The following is an 18,367-nucleotide window of genomic DNA, read 5'->3' on the forward strand; positions in this document are numbered from 1 at the left end:
ACGGATGAGAGTCGGACACCCAAGAGAATACCTGAAAAAAAGAGAGAGAAAGTTAAAAATCAACAAAACAGTAACGAATCTGTACAGTCAACATCCAAACCCAGACTGAGCGAGAGACGTCTTTTTACCTGCATGAGATTATTGCTGGTCAGTCACATGACAGAACACACTCCGGACTGGATAGACTGGTCCTTCCCTTCAGCCACAGCATTCAGACTGCAACACAGCAACACACCCAGGAATCATTTAAAGAACATAATGACACAACAGCCGACTTTAACCGGATGAGACGTTTTCTTAAAATATGATGAATGTTGAAAAAACCAATGATGTGTTGGAAGATGCAATTGACAAATTTGGCAGAACTCAAATGACTGCTTCATGGTTGTATGCCTCTGTAAGACAGTGGGACTGTTGCTAGGACAGGGGATCAATCTGTATATGACGAACTTAAATATAACAGCCCAAGTAGAGTTATAAATAGTTTTTGATTATTTAGATCATAAACAATACTGTTTCTGTTCAAAAGCACAGATGTGATGCAGATGCTGTATAATCACTTGTGGGGTACCCCATGGCTCCATTCTGGGCCCTTTGCTCTTTATAATTTACACACATGATCTTCCAAATGCAACCACATGAACACTGCCAATAACTGTTTTAGATCATATTTGTCTCATTATTTCACCATGATATAGGCAAACTTGTGTTTAATATGAACTAAAATCTGGGGTAAAGACTTAACAAACTTAATTATGCTAAATTTTCAGTGGTGCCATTTGATGATTAAGTCACAGACTCAAGCTCTTTACAGCAAGGTGATTTCATTAGCATGGATTACAATCACCTTGACTTAATTTAGCTTAATTTATATAAATTACTACAATATTGTTTAAACCTTTCTATAATCTTTAAGGTAAATCTAAACTGCCAGATCTTCAAGCAGCTAGAACAGCAGATCTTACCTCCCGGATGGCCTTAAAGAATCAACACTGCCTGAATCGACTTCTCTTGACTCATCATCTGTGAGATCAGGATTACTGCATGGTACAACAGGATTCCCATTTGGGTCGAGAGCGTTTGCCTCATCAAAGCAGGGCTCCAGCACGTCAAGGTCATCCTGGGAGCCTGACTGTACATTCATGTCGGGCGTGGAGCAGGGGGAGGGCGAGGAATCACTCTGGGACAGTTTCTTCATGTGATGGATTGCTGTGGCTGCATTGAAGGCTTGCTGTTGGAAAAGTTGCACAAAAAAGAAAGTGTTATGCTGGTGTGTGTGCCCATGTATGATACAACAAATTATAACTTCAGGTAGTAAGGACACTGCCTGCCATTAAAGGCAGAAACATACCCAGTTGGTCCTGTTTACACCTGGAATAAACATGTGAACTCTGCAATCCAATCACAAGTGGACAGCTCGAAGTACAGGTAGGAAAACACCCTCGGGGACAAAGATTGCTGATCACTCAGGCCTTATTCTGAGGTGGTCTGGGCCACATATGGCCAACTTCTAACAGCAGTGTGTACGCAAATGTGTCCTGGGCCAAGCTAAAGGACCTCCTATTCTCCATAACCAGGTTAACAATGATGTTTAGGGACACTTGCCCGTCAAGATTTTATGAAACTCTTTACTATCATGTCATTCCAAAGATGGGAAAACATAGCTGGAGTGTGCATGAATATATGGGACAACTTGAGTCCTGTTTCTCAATTAGTAAGGGACAGTGTTTTTTATTTAATACCGGAAGACCCCAAACAGGGGCGAGGTCGACAGCAACTTGGGCGAGATTTTGACAACTGACCAGTTAATGATAACAGATGTATCTGTCTGTTTGCCAATGCGTGCAGAGACTCCAGTCTGCAGTGAAGTTCATACACTTCACTGATACCAAACAACCTGTTAGAGCCATTTTTTGTGTCTGTGTTGTAGCGTGTTGTCCCTGGTCGCCACAGTAGATGGCGCATATAGACAATGGCTCATGTAAGACATAATTAGAAGAAGAGTTGATTACTCGACAGGTGTGCTGCTTACCGGGAGAGGCACACATTTTTTCGACCGCCGTTTAGTGGCCTAACTCTGAGCCTTTTGTTTGGTTGCATACAAGTTATTAACAATATAAGTGTGTGTAGGGTAATGAAAGTGTATCGTTTTAACGGGATTGTTGTAGCATAAAATAAATAAGTTTGAGCACAACTGGACGTTTTGATTCATCTCATTGGAAACGCCACAGACGACGCATCGACTAGAATTTCCCGGTAACAGCCCCCTAGTGGCTTAGGTCTTTTGTGTTGTCGAAAGATCAAGTCCCTACACAACCAAACCAAACAACTTCAGAGTAACATTAGTTTTCATTATCTTTTTTTTTTTACCTTTCGACACTCCTGTGATTGATGGTTTTTAAAGATAATGTACGTTTAAATAGCAAGTAAGTTAGTCCCATTCCATCACACAAGGTCACTCAAGATCAGGGCTGTTTCTAGCTTTTTGGGGGCCCTATGCAAGGTGCTGCCGTGGGAGATGCATCAATTTGGTTCACTTTAAAAGGGTAACAGCTAGATTTGTGAAAAACTCAAATTCAACAGGTATCAGCCTCTGCCATCAGTGTGTGAATTTGTGTGTGAATGGGTGAACATGACATGCGGTGTAAAAGCAGCTGTGAGTGGTTGCAAGACTAGAAAAGCGCTATATAAGTACAGTCCATTAAAACACACGAAGGGGCTTGGCTGGCTACAAATATATTGAGGCTGAACTTGCAGCTTGGGGGCCCCCTAGTGGCAGCGGGGGCCCTATGCATTCGCATAGTCCGCATAAAGAAAGAAACGGCTCTGCTCAAGATGCATGGGGAAACACATTCGAATGTCAGGTGTGAAGCGTTGCATGTTTGTGATTGGATCACTCAGGTAGCATTTTAATACCAGATGTAAACAAGGATCATAAGTGGTGGTTAACTACAAATAACCAAATGACTGCAACATATATTTGTCCATGATCCTGCAGTGTCACGTACCTTCCACTTTGATTTGGCAAAGTTTTTCTCCAACTGTTCACAGACTGACTGATAAATGTCGATGTCCTTAGCTGTGTTTTCAGCGATCCTGCAATGAAGTCAATGACATGAGTTGATTTAGAAACAGAAACATTGTGTGTGTATGGGTGTGTTTGAGTGTGTATCTGTGAAAAGGACTAACCATGGATGTCTCAGTGCCTGTTCGGTGAGGAAGCGTTTCTTGGGGTTTTTCTCCATCATGTTTCTTATGAAGTCTTTGGCTGTTGAAACACAACACAAACAACTGATAATAAATTCAGAACTACGACCCTCTGCAAGCAAACAATAACACCACGACAGTAACGTAACAAATGTTTCTGTTACATAAACAACAAAGCGCTTGTGACTCTTTCATATCTTAACCTTTAAGCCTTAATCCTAATGGTAACTAGAGCCAGGTAAAAAATAAAGCCCATTAACAGGAAACCTCATTCTAGTGTGGTTAAAAGAGGGCTGAGCCTTTGATAACAGCTGTTATAAAGGAGGCTTTATTGCATGTGTTATCCTTGACCTTTATGTGGATAACATGACCTTCTATCGTCAACAAAGCAGTCAGTTTTGCCCTCTTTTATATGATACACAAGTTTATTACTTTCTACACTTAATATGGTATATTTATCTCTTCTCAAAATCTTTGTTTGTAGATTGTTTATACGAAGTTGACAAAGCCCCCACGACTTCTTTCATTGGTTTGTAGACTAACTTTTGGCATTTGTGCTGCCGCCATCTTGTTTTTTGAAGCCAGAAGGGACCTGATATTTTGATGAGAGGGTGGGTATGAATTGAATCCCCCATATCCTGATTGGCAGGTCGCCATGGATACGACTTGTAAATCCTTATTGTAATTTTACTTAAAACTAGATTGAGACCATAAACTCACGAAACTGAGGAGTAGGGTCATATTCTGCCAATCAACCATCATATAATATTATGTAGGTCCCCTTTTGCCATCAAAGCAGCCCTGACCGTCGAGGCATGGACTCCACTTGACCTCTGAAGGTGTGCTGAGGTATCTGTCACCAAGACGTTAGCAACAGATCCTTTAAGTCCTATAAGTTGCGAGGTGGGGCCTCCATGGATCGGACTTGTTTGTCAAGCACATCCCTCAGACGCTCGATTGGATTGAGATCTGGGGAATTTGGAGGCCAAGTCAACACCTTGATCTTGTTGTTGTGTTCCTGAAACCATTCCTGAACCATGTGTGCAGTGTGGCAGCAAACTGTTCACTTGCTGCCAAACATATCCCACCAGCTGACAGGGACCATTGTAACGAGATAATTAGATTTGATCAGTGATTAGTGGCTGATCAGTGTACATAAAAAACGTTTTGCAACCAAAGGAGTCTCCCCCTGCAGGCCATTAGAAAGAATGCAGGTTTAGATATATAGATATATGTAGCGGTGGGTGGCAGCAATTTGTTGATGCTGCAGCTTTACAAATGGAAGAAGTGAAAGTAGGTCCTTGGACGTAAGGTTTTTTTCAATATATTTTTAAATGTTATTTCACCTTATTCTTACTTTTCCATCCTTTATTGCTTTTATTGATTCTTTATCTCCTTTATTGCTTTAATGTCTGTTGTTTAGCTCTTCTATTGTTTTTATTGCCTTTACTGGTTTCTATCTCTCCTATTGCTTTCACAGCTTTTATTTCTTTTCCCTTTATTTCCTTTCTTTTATCTCTTTTAGTTATTTTAATTTTTTTTACTCCTTCTACCTTCTACTTACTGCTTCGTCCCCTTGGTCTTGGTTGTGTGGGTTGTCCTGTTGCTTACTGGGTACTGGGTTTTGTGCTTTGCTTGTTTTGTGATTTGCTGGTTTTCTGCTTTACTTTGTTTGCTTGGCTGTCAAAGCACTTTGTAAACTCTTGTTTTTAAAGGTGCTATATAAATAAAGTTATTATCATTATTATAATAATATTGCACCAGCTTTTTTACATCTCATTTTCAAAAGTATGCTCGCTTTTCTTTTTTTTGTATCTCCATTCAGGTCTTTGAGAGAATAATTAAAACCTGTTCTCTTTAGGTCAGGACGACTTCGGCTTAATGTTGTCTACTTTAATCCCTCAGGCAGGCGAGTACTGTACTTTCCCTATTTAGAATCTACTGTAACCATATCTGACCTAATCCAAACAGGTCAAACCACTAATAGCTGACTTGAAGTGATGCTGGCCTAAATACGGCTAGGCTCAAAGGATAACACATCCCGATCTAAACTTATCTAACACTGAGGTTTACTGGTTATAAGTTATATTTAAAGTTAAGATGCAAAATCCAAAGTTAATCCTTCATGAAAAATACTTTGTTCAATCCTAAAGCTGCATTGATGCAAGGAGACATAACAGCTATTTGAGCTACTCCTAATCCACAGTAACCAAAATATTACCCAAGCAAATCACTTGTTTATTCCCTGGCCAGTTTCTGTGTTGTCTCTCATGTCCAGTTGTCTTTTAACAATAGCAAAAATAAATATTCTGTTAAACACCAACTGAAGATTAAGATACTTGAACTAGGACAAAGTCATATACTTAGATAAAAACTCTACACCTTTATCTATGGCTCGTGCAGAATATCAACATTGACATTGAGTGTTGACCAAATTTGCTAGCCCTTGTGGTGTCTAAATGTCTAAAAATGACTTAAATTAGAATTCAAACTAGATTACATTTAAATCATGCACAGCTGGTGTAACCCAGTGCTGAGCTGGATTTTAGTCTTTCAGTCACAACTTAGTATTATAAAAATACTGCAAGTTCAGATGCATGCTGACCTTATCTACAATCACATGAAACTAGGGGCTCAACACTTCCTGAATAGATCAACAGTTTAATGCACTCTCATGGAACATTTATAAATGCCGACTAAAATAAAGAACTAACTTAAAACTAGTAGCGAGTGTGAGTGTGAGCGTGAAAGGTTGTCTGTGTCTATGTGTCAGCCCTGTGATTGACTGGTGGTCAGTCCTCTCGCCTAATGACAGCTGGGATAGGCTCCAGCCCCCCCGCGACCCTCAATAAGATAAGGGGCATGGATAATGGATGGATGGATGGATAGTCTGGCTTTAGTTCAAGACTAAGCTGCAGTCGTTTGTATTAACAGAAGCAATGCATACAGGTGAATTCACCTCAAAAGAGAAACGGCACATGTAGTGTTCTCGGCTGTTGTCCTACCTGACTCAGAGATGTCGTCCCAGTAGGGAGCATGAAACGCGTACTCGGCTCTCATGATCTTTGAAAACAGGCGAGTCTCGTTCTCTTCAAAGAATGGAGGGTAGCCGCAGAGCCTGCAACACAGAGACAACAAGCTAGCTCAGCTAATCCCTTTATATCGATGTTTCTAAATCTATTACATCTATATTTTCAAATTCATCCTGGCAGCTATGGTGCAGTGTTTTGTCAATGTTTACAGCAACTTAGTGTTCTACAAAAAATGTGTTAATAACAAAGCTCATTATTATAGCGATCCTTGTACAAGAATTGCAGCTCAAAGTGCTTTACAATACAGCACAATATGTAAACTAAATGCTCCAAATGTTTCACAAAATGCACAGTTTTAGTAAGATTAAATATACATAATATATTAATATATAATATATTATAGTTAGAGGAATGTACTCACAGGATGTAGGTGATAACTCCAATGGACCAGCAGTCCACTGCTTTGCTGTAAGGTCTCTGAGCCAAAACCTCAGGGGCTGCAGAAAGACACACAGCAGTGAGTATCACGCAGGAAACAGAGCAACAAGTTCAAGACTGTGCAGAGATTTAAAACTTAGAACTTAAGCAAATAATGTAGGGACATAAAAGTACAAAAGATCTATCCAGTTTCAGCAAAAGTTGTGAAAATGATCCTCCCTAAAATGTATGTAATCTGAGAAGTTGCTGAAGTTAAGTGGAAATGCAGAGAAGGCTTGATGTCTTAACTGGGCACTATCAGACAAGAGGAGGAATTGAACGTCTGTAGAGTCTACTAGATCATATTCAATTGGCAGTGCAGACGTCGGTTAGGGTTATCCATGAGTGACGAAGATAATCTTTCCTTAAGAGTAATTAGGTTGGAGGAATACAGATTTTCTATCCTTATTTTGAAAAGATGATATTGAACCATTTGTATCCTATCGACAGGTTGAGATGAAAAGAAGTATTTATTACGGAAAAAAGATTCAGCACAGAAGTTAAAATCATGCAAAAGAAAACGTTGCCATTAAATACCATATTGTGTACATTTTTTAATAAACTAGTCTTGAATAGCTAAATCTCTTCAAGGTGATCGGTATGTGTCTGCCCCTCCCCAATAACTCACCAACATATCCTGGTGTCCCACAGGCCGTGGACATCACACCGTGCTCCAACGTCTTAGACAGACCAAAGTCACTGACCATGATCTTTGCATTCTCGTCTGTGTTGTAGTACAGCAGGTTCTCTGGCTGCTCAGAGACACAGTGAGAGAAGTAAAGGTCATCAAAGTGTGTGTGTTGACAATATCGATCATTTACATCAATGCCTATTGAACCCATGACTTGTACGCTTTGTAAACCACTTCCAATTATTGCATTCCCTGTGTATTTTTCTATTAAGACTCTAAAAGCAATCTGCATGTGCCAGAAAATGGACTTGGGCTGCCAGTCTGAACCAGGCCTCACATGTACCCCGGATGAACTTCAGTGACAGACAAACCTTAAAACATATATTAATAAACTCGAATGCTATTAGATCATTGTAATAACCAGCTTGACATTTTCTTCCTGGTTGACATTATTCTCCATTTAAGTGTTTGCCTGTGTGTGTACGTGTTTGTGTTATTGCGTGTGTAACTTACCTTAAGGTCCCGGTGTACGATGCTGTTTTCATGCAGGTAGCTGACAGCCTGCAGCACCTGTCTGATCACTGTGCTGGCATCTTTCTCAGTGTAAACCCCTTTGTCTAAAATACGATCAAACAGCTCCCCACCTGAAACCCTGCATACACACACAAAAACAAAAGAATATCATCAATGCTTCCATTATTTCCAGGCTATTGTCGTCTTTTCAACACCTTTGACCGCCCACTTGAGTGTAAATGATGCATGAAATATTTGTTGTAAAAAGGTAATCATCTGTAAAAAATATGAGTCTACTTACAGTTGCATGACCAGGTAATAGTGTGTTCGGCTCTCATAGAAATCCTCCAGTCCCACCACGTTGTCATGTTTTATCCTGAAACAGAAGGACAGAGGGATGAGGCATAACTGCGGTCCTCAGTGGCTAATGTCAAAGGTGTACAGTATCTTTATATCTCTGTAGGGCCCCATTCTTCACATGCATATAACCAGGGCTTTAACTTTACCACTAAATGTGCTCCTGTTTATTTCTAACGAGTCAACTGCACATTGTAGCTCTTAAACTTTAAATTTTAGATTATTTCAACATTATACTGAACTGCAGTCCTGAACAGATAAGAACTTTGACAATGCCCCATAATAAAGGACAAACAACAAACAAATCAAAGCAAAATAAAGGTTATTGATTCAATATTATCTATGATAGATACCAAAAGACTACTAAAAAGGACTTGGCAGCATGTCAGTTAAATCCAAAGTGGTCTGCAGCTGTGTCTTCATACGTCAGTTTAACAGTGATCTGCTGTGTTGTATTTAAAGTGTTAATTTCCACTCTATGGAGTGGACATGGCATGACCCACTATCATCCACAATATCTGTGTTATTTTATGTTTAAATAAAAGTGTCTCGACAAATAAATAAAAAACGGTTAATTTTTTTTTATCTAAATGTGCACGTTGGCTTTCTTTGTTATTGACCTATTTTCACTCACCAGGTTGCAATTATACCATTATCAATTTATTAGTGGCACTCAGTGGACTACATTATATCTCAATAACAAAGAAAATAAAAGCATTATGTCTAGGATGCATTTTTTGGTCCTGTATCAATGTCTGTTCGTTCGTGCGTGTGTGTGTGTGTGTGTGTGTGTGTGTCTGTTTCCGTGTGTGTGTGTTTTACCTTCTCAGAACATTGATTTCATTTTCCAGATTGCTGTGAGCGAGGTGTTTTTTCCTCAGACACTTTAGGGCGAACAGTTGTCCTGTTTTCCTCTCTCTCACCATGTAAACTTCTGAAAAAGTCCCCCTAGACAAAAAGACAGTAAAGACACATGAATGAATGTAAGTGGAGGTTAATGGAGAGAAACGAGCCTATGGAGTCGCTCAAATATGGAAACATAGACTATACCAGCATTGGATCTGCCTCCTGTACAGCTTTGGTGCCGCTATGGCACTTTTTGCTTTACTTCATTGTTCTCTAGATGTGATGCTGAGTATTAATTACTCTAAGTTTTATTCTAATTTGATATCAGTACTTCATGCTTAACTTCAATCACTGGGATGTTTGTTTTTATTGTGTGTTCATATGTGGCGCTACAGTAAATGCTCATTAGTGCTGTGTTTCTGCACTGCTCTTTGAAACACATACAACCATTGATGAAGTATCCTAGGGCCACGCCCACAGAGATCAGAGTAAAAGAACAGTTTACTAATCAAATTAGAGAATTTTCTCTGATTGCTGTGCAAGAATATGGTGTGAAAATAGCTCTTAAATGACTTTGACATAACAACATGATTATGCAAATGTAAATTAATAGAAGGCTCAGACTTTTGTGGCTGCACTAAGACATGTTTGCAGTCAGAAATGTGGTGATGAGACATAATGCAGTTTTGAAAAGCAATTAAAAATGTTAATTATCTGAACACAGAAAACATAATTAGCATTTATTTACAGGGTTAGGAATCGCAGGGGAACAATTCTGCGATAATTGATATATTGCAAGACAATAATATAATGATACATCACGATATCGGATTAACTTCTACGGCCAATTAATTTCTGTTCCAGTTAACCTCATTCACCACTGCAAGGAGTCATGGAGTAGTGACACTGTGAGTCAAAATTGCAGGCAAATCTGTTTATGAGAGCCAAATATTTGTAAATTAAAACATTGATATTTGGCACCAGCCTATCGATAACAGTATTGCACGAGTCAGGACAATGATATTTTGTCCCACCACTTCTTATTTATGTCAACTGCAACTTCCAAATTTTGTTTAACGTATCAAAAGTTGTTTGACAGCTCTCGGCTGAGTTGCTGTAGCTTTATTTTCAATGCAACAGCCATATGAACAGATTTTTTTAGGTAGGATTTAAAAGGTGCATACCACCATCTGTGTCACAGTTTGAATAAATGGCATTAGAACATCTGCATAATCAATAAGTGTCATTGGGTGAGCATTATTAAAGCATCATCTTATCAGCCTCTTGTACTGACAGAAATGTTGCATATGACAATTTCCTATACTGAAGCAATTACTGGCCATCACTGATGTTGTCCGAACACTATCATCCATCCCTCGCTAAGGCTATGTTCAGTCACGTTTTCACGTCTTGTTCTTGGACCCTTTGATGAGCTTAGGTGAAACTTTTTTTAATCTGCACTGTAAAAAAGGATTTTTGAGGGTAGTAAATAAAATTCATGCAAATTGTGTAAATTACACTAAAAGTATGTAAGTCAAGTGAAATATATTGAATTGAGTAAAGTTCACCTGCATTACCTCATTTTAAACAGTAACAGGTGCAACCCAAAATAATGTAATAAAATCGACCCAGAGATATTTGGCCTGTGCTGCAGAGTGTCCATGCTCAAACGTTTGTCCTGGGCTGCAGGCCAGGGTCGGATTAATTGGTGTTGGCCAGTGTCGGTGTGCCATCAGGGTTAAAGTTAAGATTAATGTTTTGCTGTGTATCATAGAAAGAAGGAAAGTGGTTATATATTTATTAGTCAGGTATACCAGACGATTTGTAGTCAGCGTTTTCGTATGTGACAAGAAATTTAAATTGTAGCCTCTCTTGGCGGTTACACTGGCTGACTTTCCTGAATATTAGGACGTAAATCAACACGAGCAGGCTCATGTTGTTGATTAGAATTTATCTTAATTTGAGCTTCTTGAATTCCCAAAAGGCTGCGCGGTGGTGCAGTGGTTAGTGCTGCCGCCTCACAACTACAAGGTTCCTAGTTCGAGTCCCGGAACAGAGGAAGTGGGCTCGAGTTTGCATGTTCTCCCCGCGCATGCGTGGGTTCCCTCCGTGTACTCCGGCTTCCTCCCACAGTCCAAAGACATGCTTGTTAGGTTCATTGGTGACCCTGAGTGTGAAAACTTGTCTCTGTGTTAAAAGTTATTATTACTCATTTTTTTAAATTAATAGTTGTGTAATCTATTGAGAAATGTTAAGTATGTTTTACCTCATTGATTTTATTGCATCATAGTTGTTAAATTTAGATACTGTTCACTCAAAACATTAAATTTACTCGATCATATAAAGTGCAAATTGTTAACCCAATTTTATTGAATAGATTCTATCGGTTGTTTTTTATAGTGTGGTTTGTGACACCTTACTATTTGAGTAATTATGCAGCTCCAGTGATTGTTTGATCAAAAATCCCAAATGTCATTAGCAATCATCAATAATCAGAACCGTGTTTATGTAAATTTAAATAAAACGTAAAAGATTTAGCTAATATCAGTCCGAGGGAAAAGTGTAAGAATGTTGTTTATACTAAAAAACCATTAAAGACACATAATACAGCCGTGAGAGTCTAAACCAGGTGTCCTTTCTATTAACACCATGTGACCCAGACAGGTCAGGGCAGTCTTGGCTCTGAACCTGCAGGGTGCATCTTTCTTTAGGCTCAAATCCCAGGCAGTGTGAAATCCTACTTTGGACCACTGAGTAAAACATATGCACCAGAGTGTCGATGCTATATTATTTTGAAATGTAATTCAGGTTAGACTAAAATACTGACACTTTACATACTGACTGAGCCATTTAGATCTTTCTGAAAAGCTTTATAATGGAACACATGAAGATTTCTTCTGCCCTGTGAACACGATAATTCAAAGATGTCCTGTACCTAAAAACATTTTCAGTGAAAAACATGATGATACTAAAATGACTTTGAAAATTGCTTATTTGCGTCATGAATTAAAGACTGAAAACACCTTTGCAGTTTCTCGTGGATTCAAAGTGACAGATGTGTCGACTCAGACATGTTTGTTCCTCATGTTTGCACAAACACACCTGCACCTGCTTAAACCACCTCCCCTCATAAACATCCAGTACCACCACACACCAATATAGTCAGTCAGACTCTTAATCCTATAAAGAAGTGGTGCTAGGATGTTCTCGCACTGCTGTTCTGACGTAAGTGCTCAGTAACCTCACACTCACACAAACATGCTACACACACACACACCTGAGTCTGACTCATTCACAGCCAGTCAGAGACGGAGCACTTTAAGCAGCTTTCAGACTGCTCTGACGGCTCTGAGGAAGCAACACCTACAGATAATGTAGCAACCACCTGTTACAGGTCAATGTACTGAGCAGTGTTATACAGCTCTGAAAAAAATTAAGAGACCACTCAAAACTCAGCATCTCTCTCTACATGTCATGGCCAGCTCAATCCAGATCTGAACCCCACTGAAAACCTCCGGAATGTGATCAAGAGGAAGATGGACGGTCACAAGCCATCGAACAAAGATCGGCCTAACGTCACCCAACAGCACTGTGACAGACTGGTGGAGAGCATGCAGAGATGCATGAAAGCTGTAATAAAAACCAGGTTATTCACCAAACATTGATTAGTGAACTCTTCCTGAGTTAAAACGTTTGTATTCTGTTGTTTCAACATGAACATGAACTTGTTTTCTTTGCATTATTTGAGGTCTGAAAAACGTATTTTGCATCTTTTGGTTTTCTTAAGCAGTCGTCATTTTCTGCAAATAAAAGACCTCAATGTGAATATTTTCTTTAGAATTTGGGAGAAACAAAAGTTGATTTTACACAAACACAAGCCCATAAATAGAAGAACCAGAAAAAAACATGTTTTTGCAGTGGTCTCTTAGTTTTTCCGGAGCTGTATATCCAACGTTGTTTGGCGACATTTCTAGAAATGATGCAGCAATGCTAATATCTATAACTTCTTCAACATTAATCCATTTATTTCAAGGTGCAAACCTTTGCAAGTTACTCAAAAACATATGACCTCCTGATTGTGATTTAAATCATCATTTTTTCATTTTCTCATTTAGTAAAAGTTAATGCAAAGCTGCTGGTGTTAATACATAGCGGTGCATTCCAATATATACTTATATCATGCCATATTTCCATACTATAAATTATTTCAGAAAAAGATTTGTTTGTACCAGGATGCCCTTTTTTCTGCACCCATTTTATAAAATGCAAGCCAGCATGCATCTTTGGCTGTTATGACCCACAATCCTCTGCACAGCTGAAAATACGTCACATCCTCTGAGCTGAGAAAAGGCGCAGACAGACGGGCTACTGACTGTGACAAATGTATGTACAATATTTATCTAAAAAGCATGACTTAAATTATAGAAAACAAACTCATTTGCTTGTTTTGTTAAAGTGGCTCTCCCTCTTATTGCACCTCCATGAAGTTGTGGGAGACGGTTTAAAAAAAGTTTAAATGAATGCTCTACAAGTTAACCTAAAGATGAGTCGATCCTGAGGTCAATCTCCAAAACATATTAGACCACTTTCAGTTTTCATTGGCTATGAGATGTTTGTCATTACTGGTAACTTTGACACCCCAAAAATGAAGAGTGTCTCTTAAAATAGAAAGTTAAAAGCCTTCTGTTGAACGTGATTGTTTATCAAACTATTTCATGTAAATCACGTATTGTAGCTTTAAACATTTTGCAGGCTTCTTGCATAGAATGCCAATATTTATACCACACCTGATAAAGTTTACTTAACAGCTTGCTATCTTCCAGCAGGTTAACGGTGTCATGTCCCTCATTAGCAGGCTCAGCTCTGAGTGGATTACACAGACAGTGTAAGAGGCTCCATTGAAAAAACAAAGTCTCAGGGAGCTGATGGAAGGGATTATCTTCACCATGTAGAACGATCTGTGCGTGACAGACAGCTGTCCAACGTTCCACCACTGCACTGAAAGTCCTCTAACTTCACTGTTTCTATAAAATGTTTGTGCGTCCCTTCTTGATAATTGGTCATACTACCTTCACACTTAAGAAGAGCAGAGTCCAAAGTTAAAACTTTGCAGTCTGAATCCTGCACAAATTGATTGCAATTTGGGCTTTTATGGGAAAGAATGTTGAAAAGAACGAGCACTGATTGGTGATCATATATTGATGATTGAAGGGATGATTCCTACATCGATTTTAACTAATTTACTATCAGAACTAAGATGTAAAAATAATCGGTAGGATCTGTACCCTGTTGTGCAGATGTGTGAAGCTATGTCTGTTTCTGAGACCTGTTAATCATCGAGCGAATTTAGATCCTTTAAAACCAGCTTGAGAGAGAGAGAGAGAGAGAGAGAGAGAGAGAGTGAACCCTGTCATCCAAGAGGGAAAGTTTGTTTTGGAAACACAGTGCTGTCTTCTGTTGTTTCACATTAAAAAAAACATAATACATGAGAAGCGTCTAAAACGATTCTAGCCAGTCATTTCACATAGAGCATTAAAGACAACTAACCAACAACGAATGTGATATTTACAAAACATCCAGTAGAACGAGCCTTGGGCACTACAGTCTCAGGAGTTTGCCGTCTCTCTTCCATGAATCTGACACCCTGCAGGTCCATTCTCCTTGTGCATGCTAACCAAAGCTTTACTCTGGACTACAAAACAGTAATTAACGGCATGGATCTGATTTAATTGTGATGTTTAAGATGAGATTGCAGGCTAATGTGACTGTGCAGCAAACACAGACATATAGACTTTTAAAACAAAGCTGTGGCATGCTAGCTTTTCACCAGAGTGACCCCCTCATCCAATGCTAAGCAATACAATGTGTATCAGGATAAAGTGGTGAGGACTACATGTATTGCAATATATTGCTATATTTAAAGCATTGAACGCAGGGCCCTAATTCAAATAATAATACAATAAATTGCTTCCAAATGTGAGAAAAAATCAGTTATGATTCCGACATGTGCTCATAACACATAAAAAGCTGTGGTTCATACACACCACACTTATACTCTTTATGCAAATCAAATCTCCCTTTTCAAAATGAGATTCTTCCTCAAATTCGTTCAACAATCAAGGAACATATTTGTCCTAAATGCCTGTTATTGGGGAATTTATGGTCTTCAGAGCTACTGCTTAAAAGACTTGCAAGCTGCAAGTCAGTGAACCTCGACACGATGATCTCGTCTTCAAGTACACACAGCACATTCACAGTTTTTCTCTCTCTTGTCCGTCTCTGTTTTCCACAGCGGTACTTACGATCCCATCTTTCCCATGAAGTCAAACACCTCCTTGATGTTACTCGTGCTTTTCTTCCAGCTGCAAATGATCTCTTTCCGCCCCATCTTGGCTCTGACGTTGCCGTAGACTCCTGAAGAAAACACGACATATATTATTTATATTTCTTATACTAAAGAAAACTTTAGGGGAAATAATCATGCACTAAGTTATGACTGGAAAGTTACTAGGGGGTCACTTCTCAACAACATTATTGTACAGAGTATCACACAGCGATAAGGTCAATCCTGACCCTCAATAAATCTCTGTGTTTGTAACATTTTGGTGTAAAACTTAAATGTGATTATATTAATTTTAACTGAATCAGCTTTGTTATTTGAATGAACACTAATTTTTGGGAGCATTCAAAAAGTATATTTTCAAACCTGATTTAATCAAATCGAGGGCAGAGTAAGAAACACGTGATGCACTTTTCAGGAAGAATACAGAAAGAATCCAGGAGTGGATTGAGTCGTGACAACAGTGTTTCTTTTACATTCATTTAAAGCTTCAAATATTAATCGGGAAAAAAAAAGAAAATTAATCGCCAACTATTTCGATGATCAATTACAATAAACGATTTGTCAATCAGCTTCTTAAATGTTAGGATTTCCTGTTATCCTTTGTCATTTATGACAGTAAGTGAAGAGTCTTTGGGTTCTGGACTGTAGGTTGGACAAAGAAGCAATTTAAAGGCTTCACTTTGGTCTCTCAGCGCTGTCGCTTCACAGCTAGAAGGTTTCCGGTTTGAATCCCTGTTTGGAAAGAGGGGGCCTTTCTGTGTGGAGTTTGCATGTTCTCCGGCTTCCTCCCACAGTCCAAAGACATACTTGTTAGGTTCACTGGTGACTCTAAAATTGCAGGTGTGAGTGTGAAAGGTTGTCTTTCTCTGCGTGTCAGCCCTGTGATTGATTGGTGATCAGTTCAGGTGTGACCCCGCCTCTCGCCCAATAACAGCGGGGATAGGCTCCAGCCCGCCCGCGACCCTGAACAGGATGAGTGGTATAGAAAATGGATGGATGACTGGATTGACTGACTTTGGGCTCTTGTAAATAGTTCTGAGCTTTTTTCAAATTTCTTTGACATTTTATAGAATAAAAGATTTATCATATAATCATGAGAAATAATCACCACATCAATAGATTAATAATCTTGAGTTGCAGCACAACATTCATTTAGCTCCAGTGGCCTCCTGCTGCAGGAATACTGCAGGTTAGATAACCTCTGTTTACATCTTCAAGTGCAATATTTCTTGCTAGCTTTGCTGAAATCCCACTCGGTGGTGATCTCAGCCTCTGAGTCACATCTGGTCCATGAGGTTCTGTCTGTACCCCAGCACACAGCACATGCACCTGCAGCTCTGATTTTAACACTTTGTCATTGTATAAGTTTAAACACTGGAGCTGCTCCTCTCTTTGAAACCTTTTAGAAATGTGAAATTTGTACTTTATATTGATTGTTAAGTTCTAGCCAGATTTCCAATGGGGAAGGACCTCAGTGTTTTTTAAATCCTGGCTACAGTCCACACCATGATCACACATACAGAGTGAAAGTCTTAAGTCCATCCCTGACCCCAACCTTTCCCTGTACCACCACCCTTTAAGATGTCACCCCACCTTTCCCTTGTGTTCTGGTTATATAAACAGTTGCATGTCCATGACTGAGGTCAGTCCTCGCTTGGTAGGCTAAAGCCAATTTGTACCTATCAGTTACACAGGACTCAGAAAGACAGAGGATTAGAGAGTTAAATAGCAGTGGTTAGTTAATCTTCCAGCCCTCCCTCCTTCCCATCTCCTGTTCTCCTTCCTTGTGTCTGTTGTGGGAACAGATTAGCAGGTGATTCCCTAACAGGACACAAAACTGGGTCGTTTTCTAATCTTGGCCTCGACAGGCCATTGAACTCCAGCTGTCCAAAAATATTTAATGATATTCATTGTAATTAGGTAGTAACAAACCTGTGTGCCTAATTATGAGATTCATTTAAATTTACTTACTCAGAAAATCATTGCCACATAGTTCTATTTTCAACAAGGTTTGAGGTGTTAATCCCTCTGTCAGTAACAGTACCATCACACCATTACAGTAAACAGCCACACCATTATGACACCTTAGAGCTCTTCTTAACCCCTCTCCTACCTCCTCCCTATTGTCAGAAATGTTTTGATAAAATGATACAACAGGACAATCCTCAGCCACTTTTATATAGTCTGTAAACTGAATTATTTGCTCTCTGTTCATTCTAATACTGTAAGAAAACAAGTTCAAGTACACACTTAAACGTTCAACTCTTACTTATGCTGTGTAGCATAGATCTTTAGGATTATTTGCTTGTTCCTGAAGTGACCAATGGGTCCTCAGGCTGCAGAGAAGCCAATTGAAATTACGAAATAAAATTAAAACTAAGCGATTTCAGGGGCATTAATATACTTGCTTAGAAAAAATATTAGCTGATTTTGCCCCTTAGTAAGTGATTCCAATACATTCAAAACAAATACTAACGTTACACCTCAGCAAACAGTGTAACGTTCGTCTAAATAAATTAAGGTGACCGATTAATGGTAGCATTTTTAAGAGGTCCTCTTTTTACGAAATATAATTTTCCCAGACTGCAGTGACTAGATTATGCAAATTATTAGCAAACAACAAGAGCCGTTTTTAGTCATAGTTTGGAAAGTATTCAGGATTTTAAAGTTCAAATACCAAACATTTACAACACATTATGTGAGTGTGTGGCATATTTCTGAACAGAGACGAACATAATTTTAAGCTATCAACTTAACCATGCCAACAAAAAGACGATTTCTAGTCTTAAAAGTGTAATAAAGTTATTTTTTACCTGAGGAGCGGTGCAGACGTGGTTGAGTTGAGGTATCCGCAGACGTACCTAACACCTTCTAGGGAGCAGCTGCTGTTCCCGAGCAGCGAGGGGGCGGAGCCTCATCCATTCATTAGTCTCAGCAGTCATACAACGTGTTGCTCTCAAT

The 18,367-nt window shown here is 39.1% G+C and overlaps 1 protein-coding gene across 1 annotated transcript; it reads right to left on the bottom strand.

The window, feature by feature from the left end:
- Positions 1–152: 152 nt before the first annotated feature.
- camk1ga (calcium/calmodulin-dependent protein kinase IGa) lies at positions 153–15,469 on the bottom strand. Its single transcript, XM_069678266.1, has 11 exons — positions 15,366–15,469; positions 9,040–9,165; positions 8,162–8,236; positions 7,861–7,999; positions 7,345–7,468; positions 6,661–6,736; positions 6,213–6,325; positions 3,190–3,268; positions 3,009–3,096; positions 966–1,231; positions 153–216 (listed from the first exon to the last, which is right to left on the bottom strand). Exons 1-11 carry the CDS (start codon positions 15,449–15,451, stop codon positions 153–155), a joined length of 1,236 nt encoding a protein of 411 aa, XP_069534367.1. The 5' UTR covers positions 15,452–15,469.
- Positions 15,470–18,367: the final 2,898 nt, after the last annotated feature.

Source organism: Semicossyphus pulcher, unplaced genomic scaffold, assembly GCF_022749685.1.
Source record: "Semicossyphus pulcher isolate SPU_LCO1_2020_fin unplaced genomic scaffold, fSemPul1.0.p SCAF_3, whole genome shotgun sequence".
Classification (NCBI taxonomy): Eukaryota; Metazoa; Chordata; class Actinopteri; order Labriformes; family Labridae; genus Semicossyphus; species Semicossyphus pulcher.

Excerpts from the sequence above, each read along its gene's own strand:
- camk1ga (XM_069678266.1), bottom strand. The coding sequence starts at position 15,451 with ATGGGGCGGAAAGAGATCATTTGCAGCTGGAAGAAAAGCACGAGTAAC. Across the intron at positions 7,469-7,860 it reads TCGTACACCGGGACCTTAAG|CCAGAGAACCTGCTGTACTA; the intron begins GTAAGTTACACA and ends GTCTCTGAGCAG. Across the intron at positions 6,326-6,660 it reads GGAGTTATCACCTACATCCT|GCTCTGCGGCTACCCTCCAT; the intron begins GTGAGTACATTC and ends TCTGTGTTGCAG.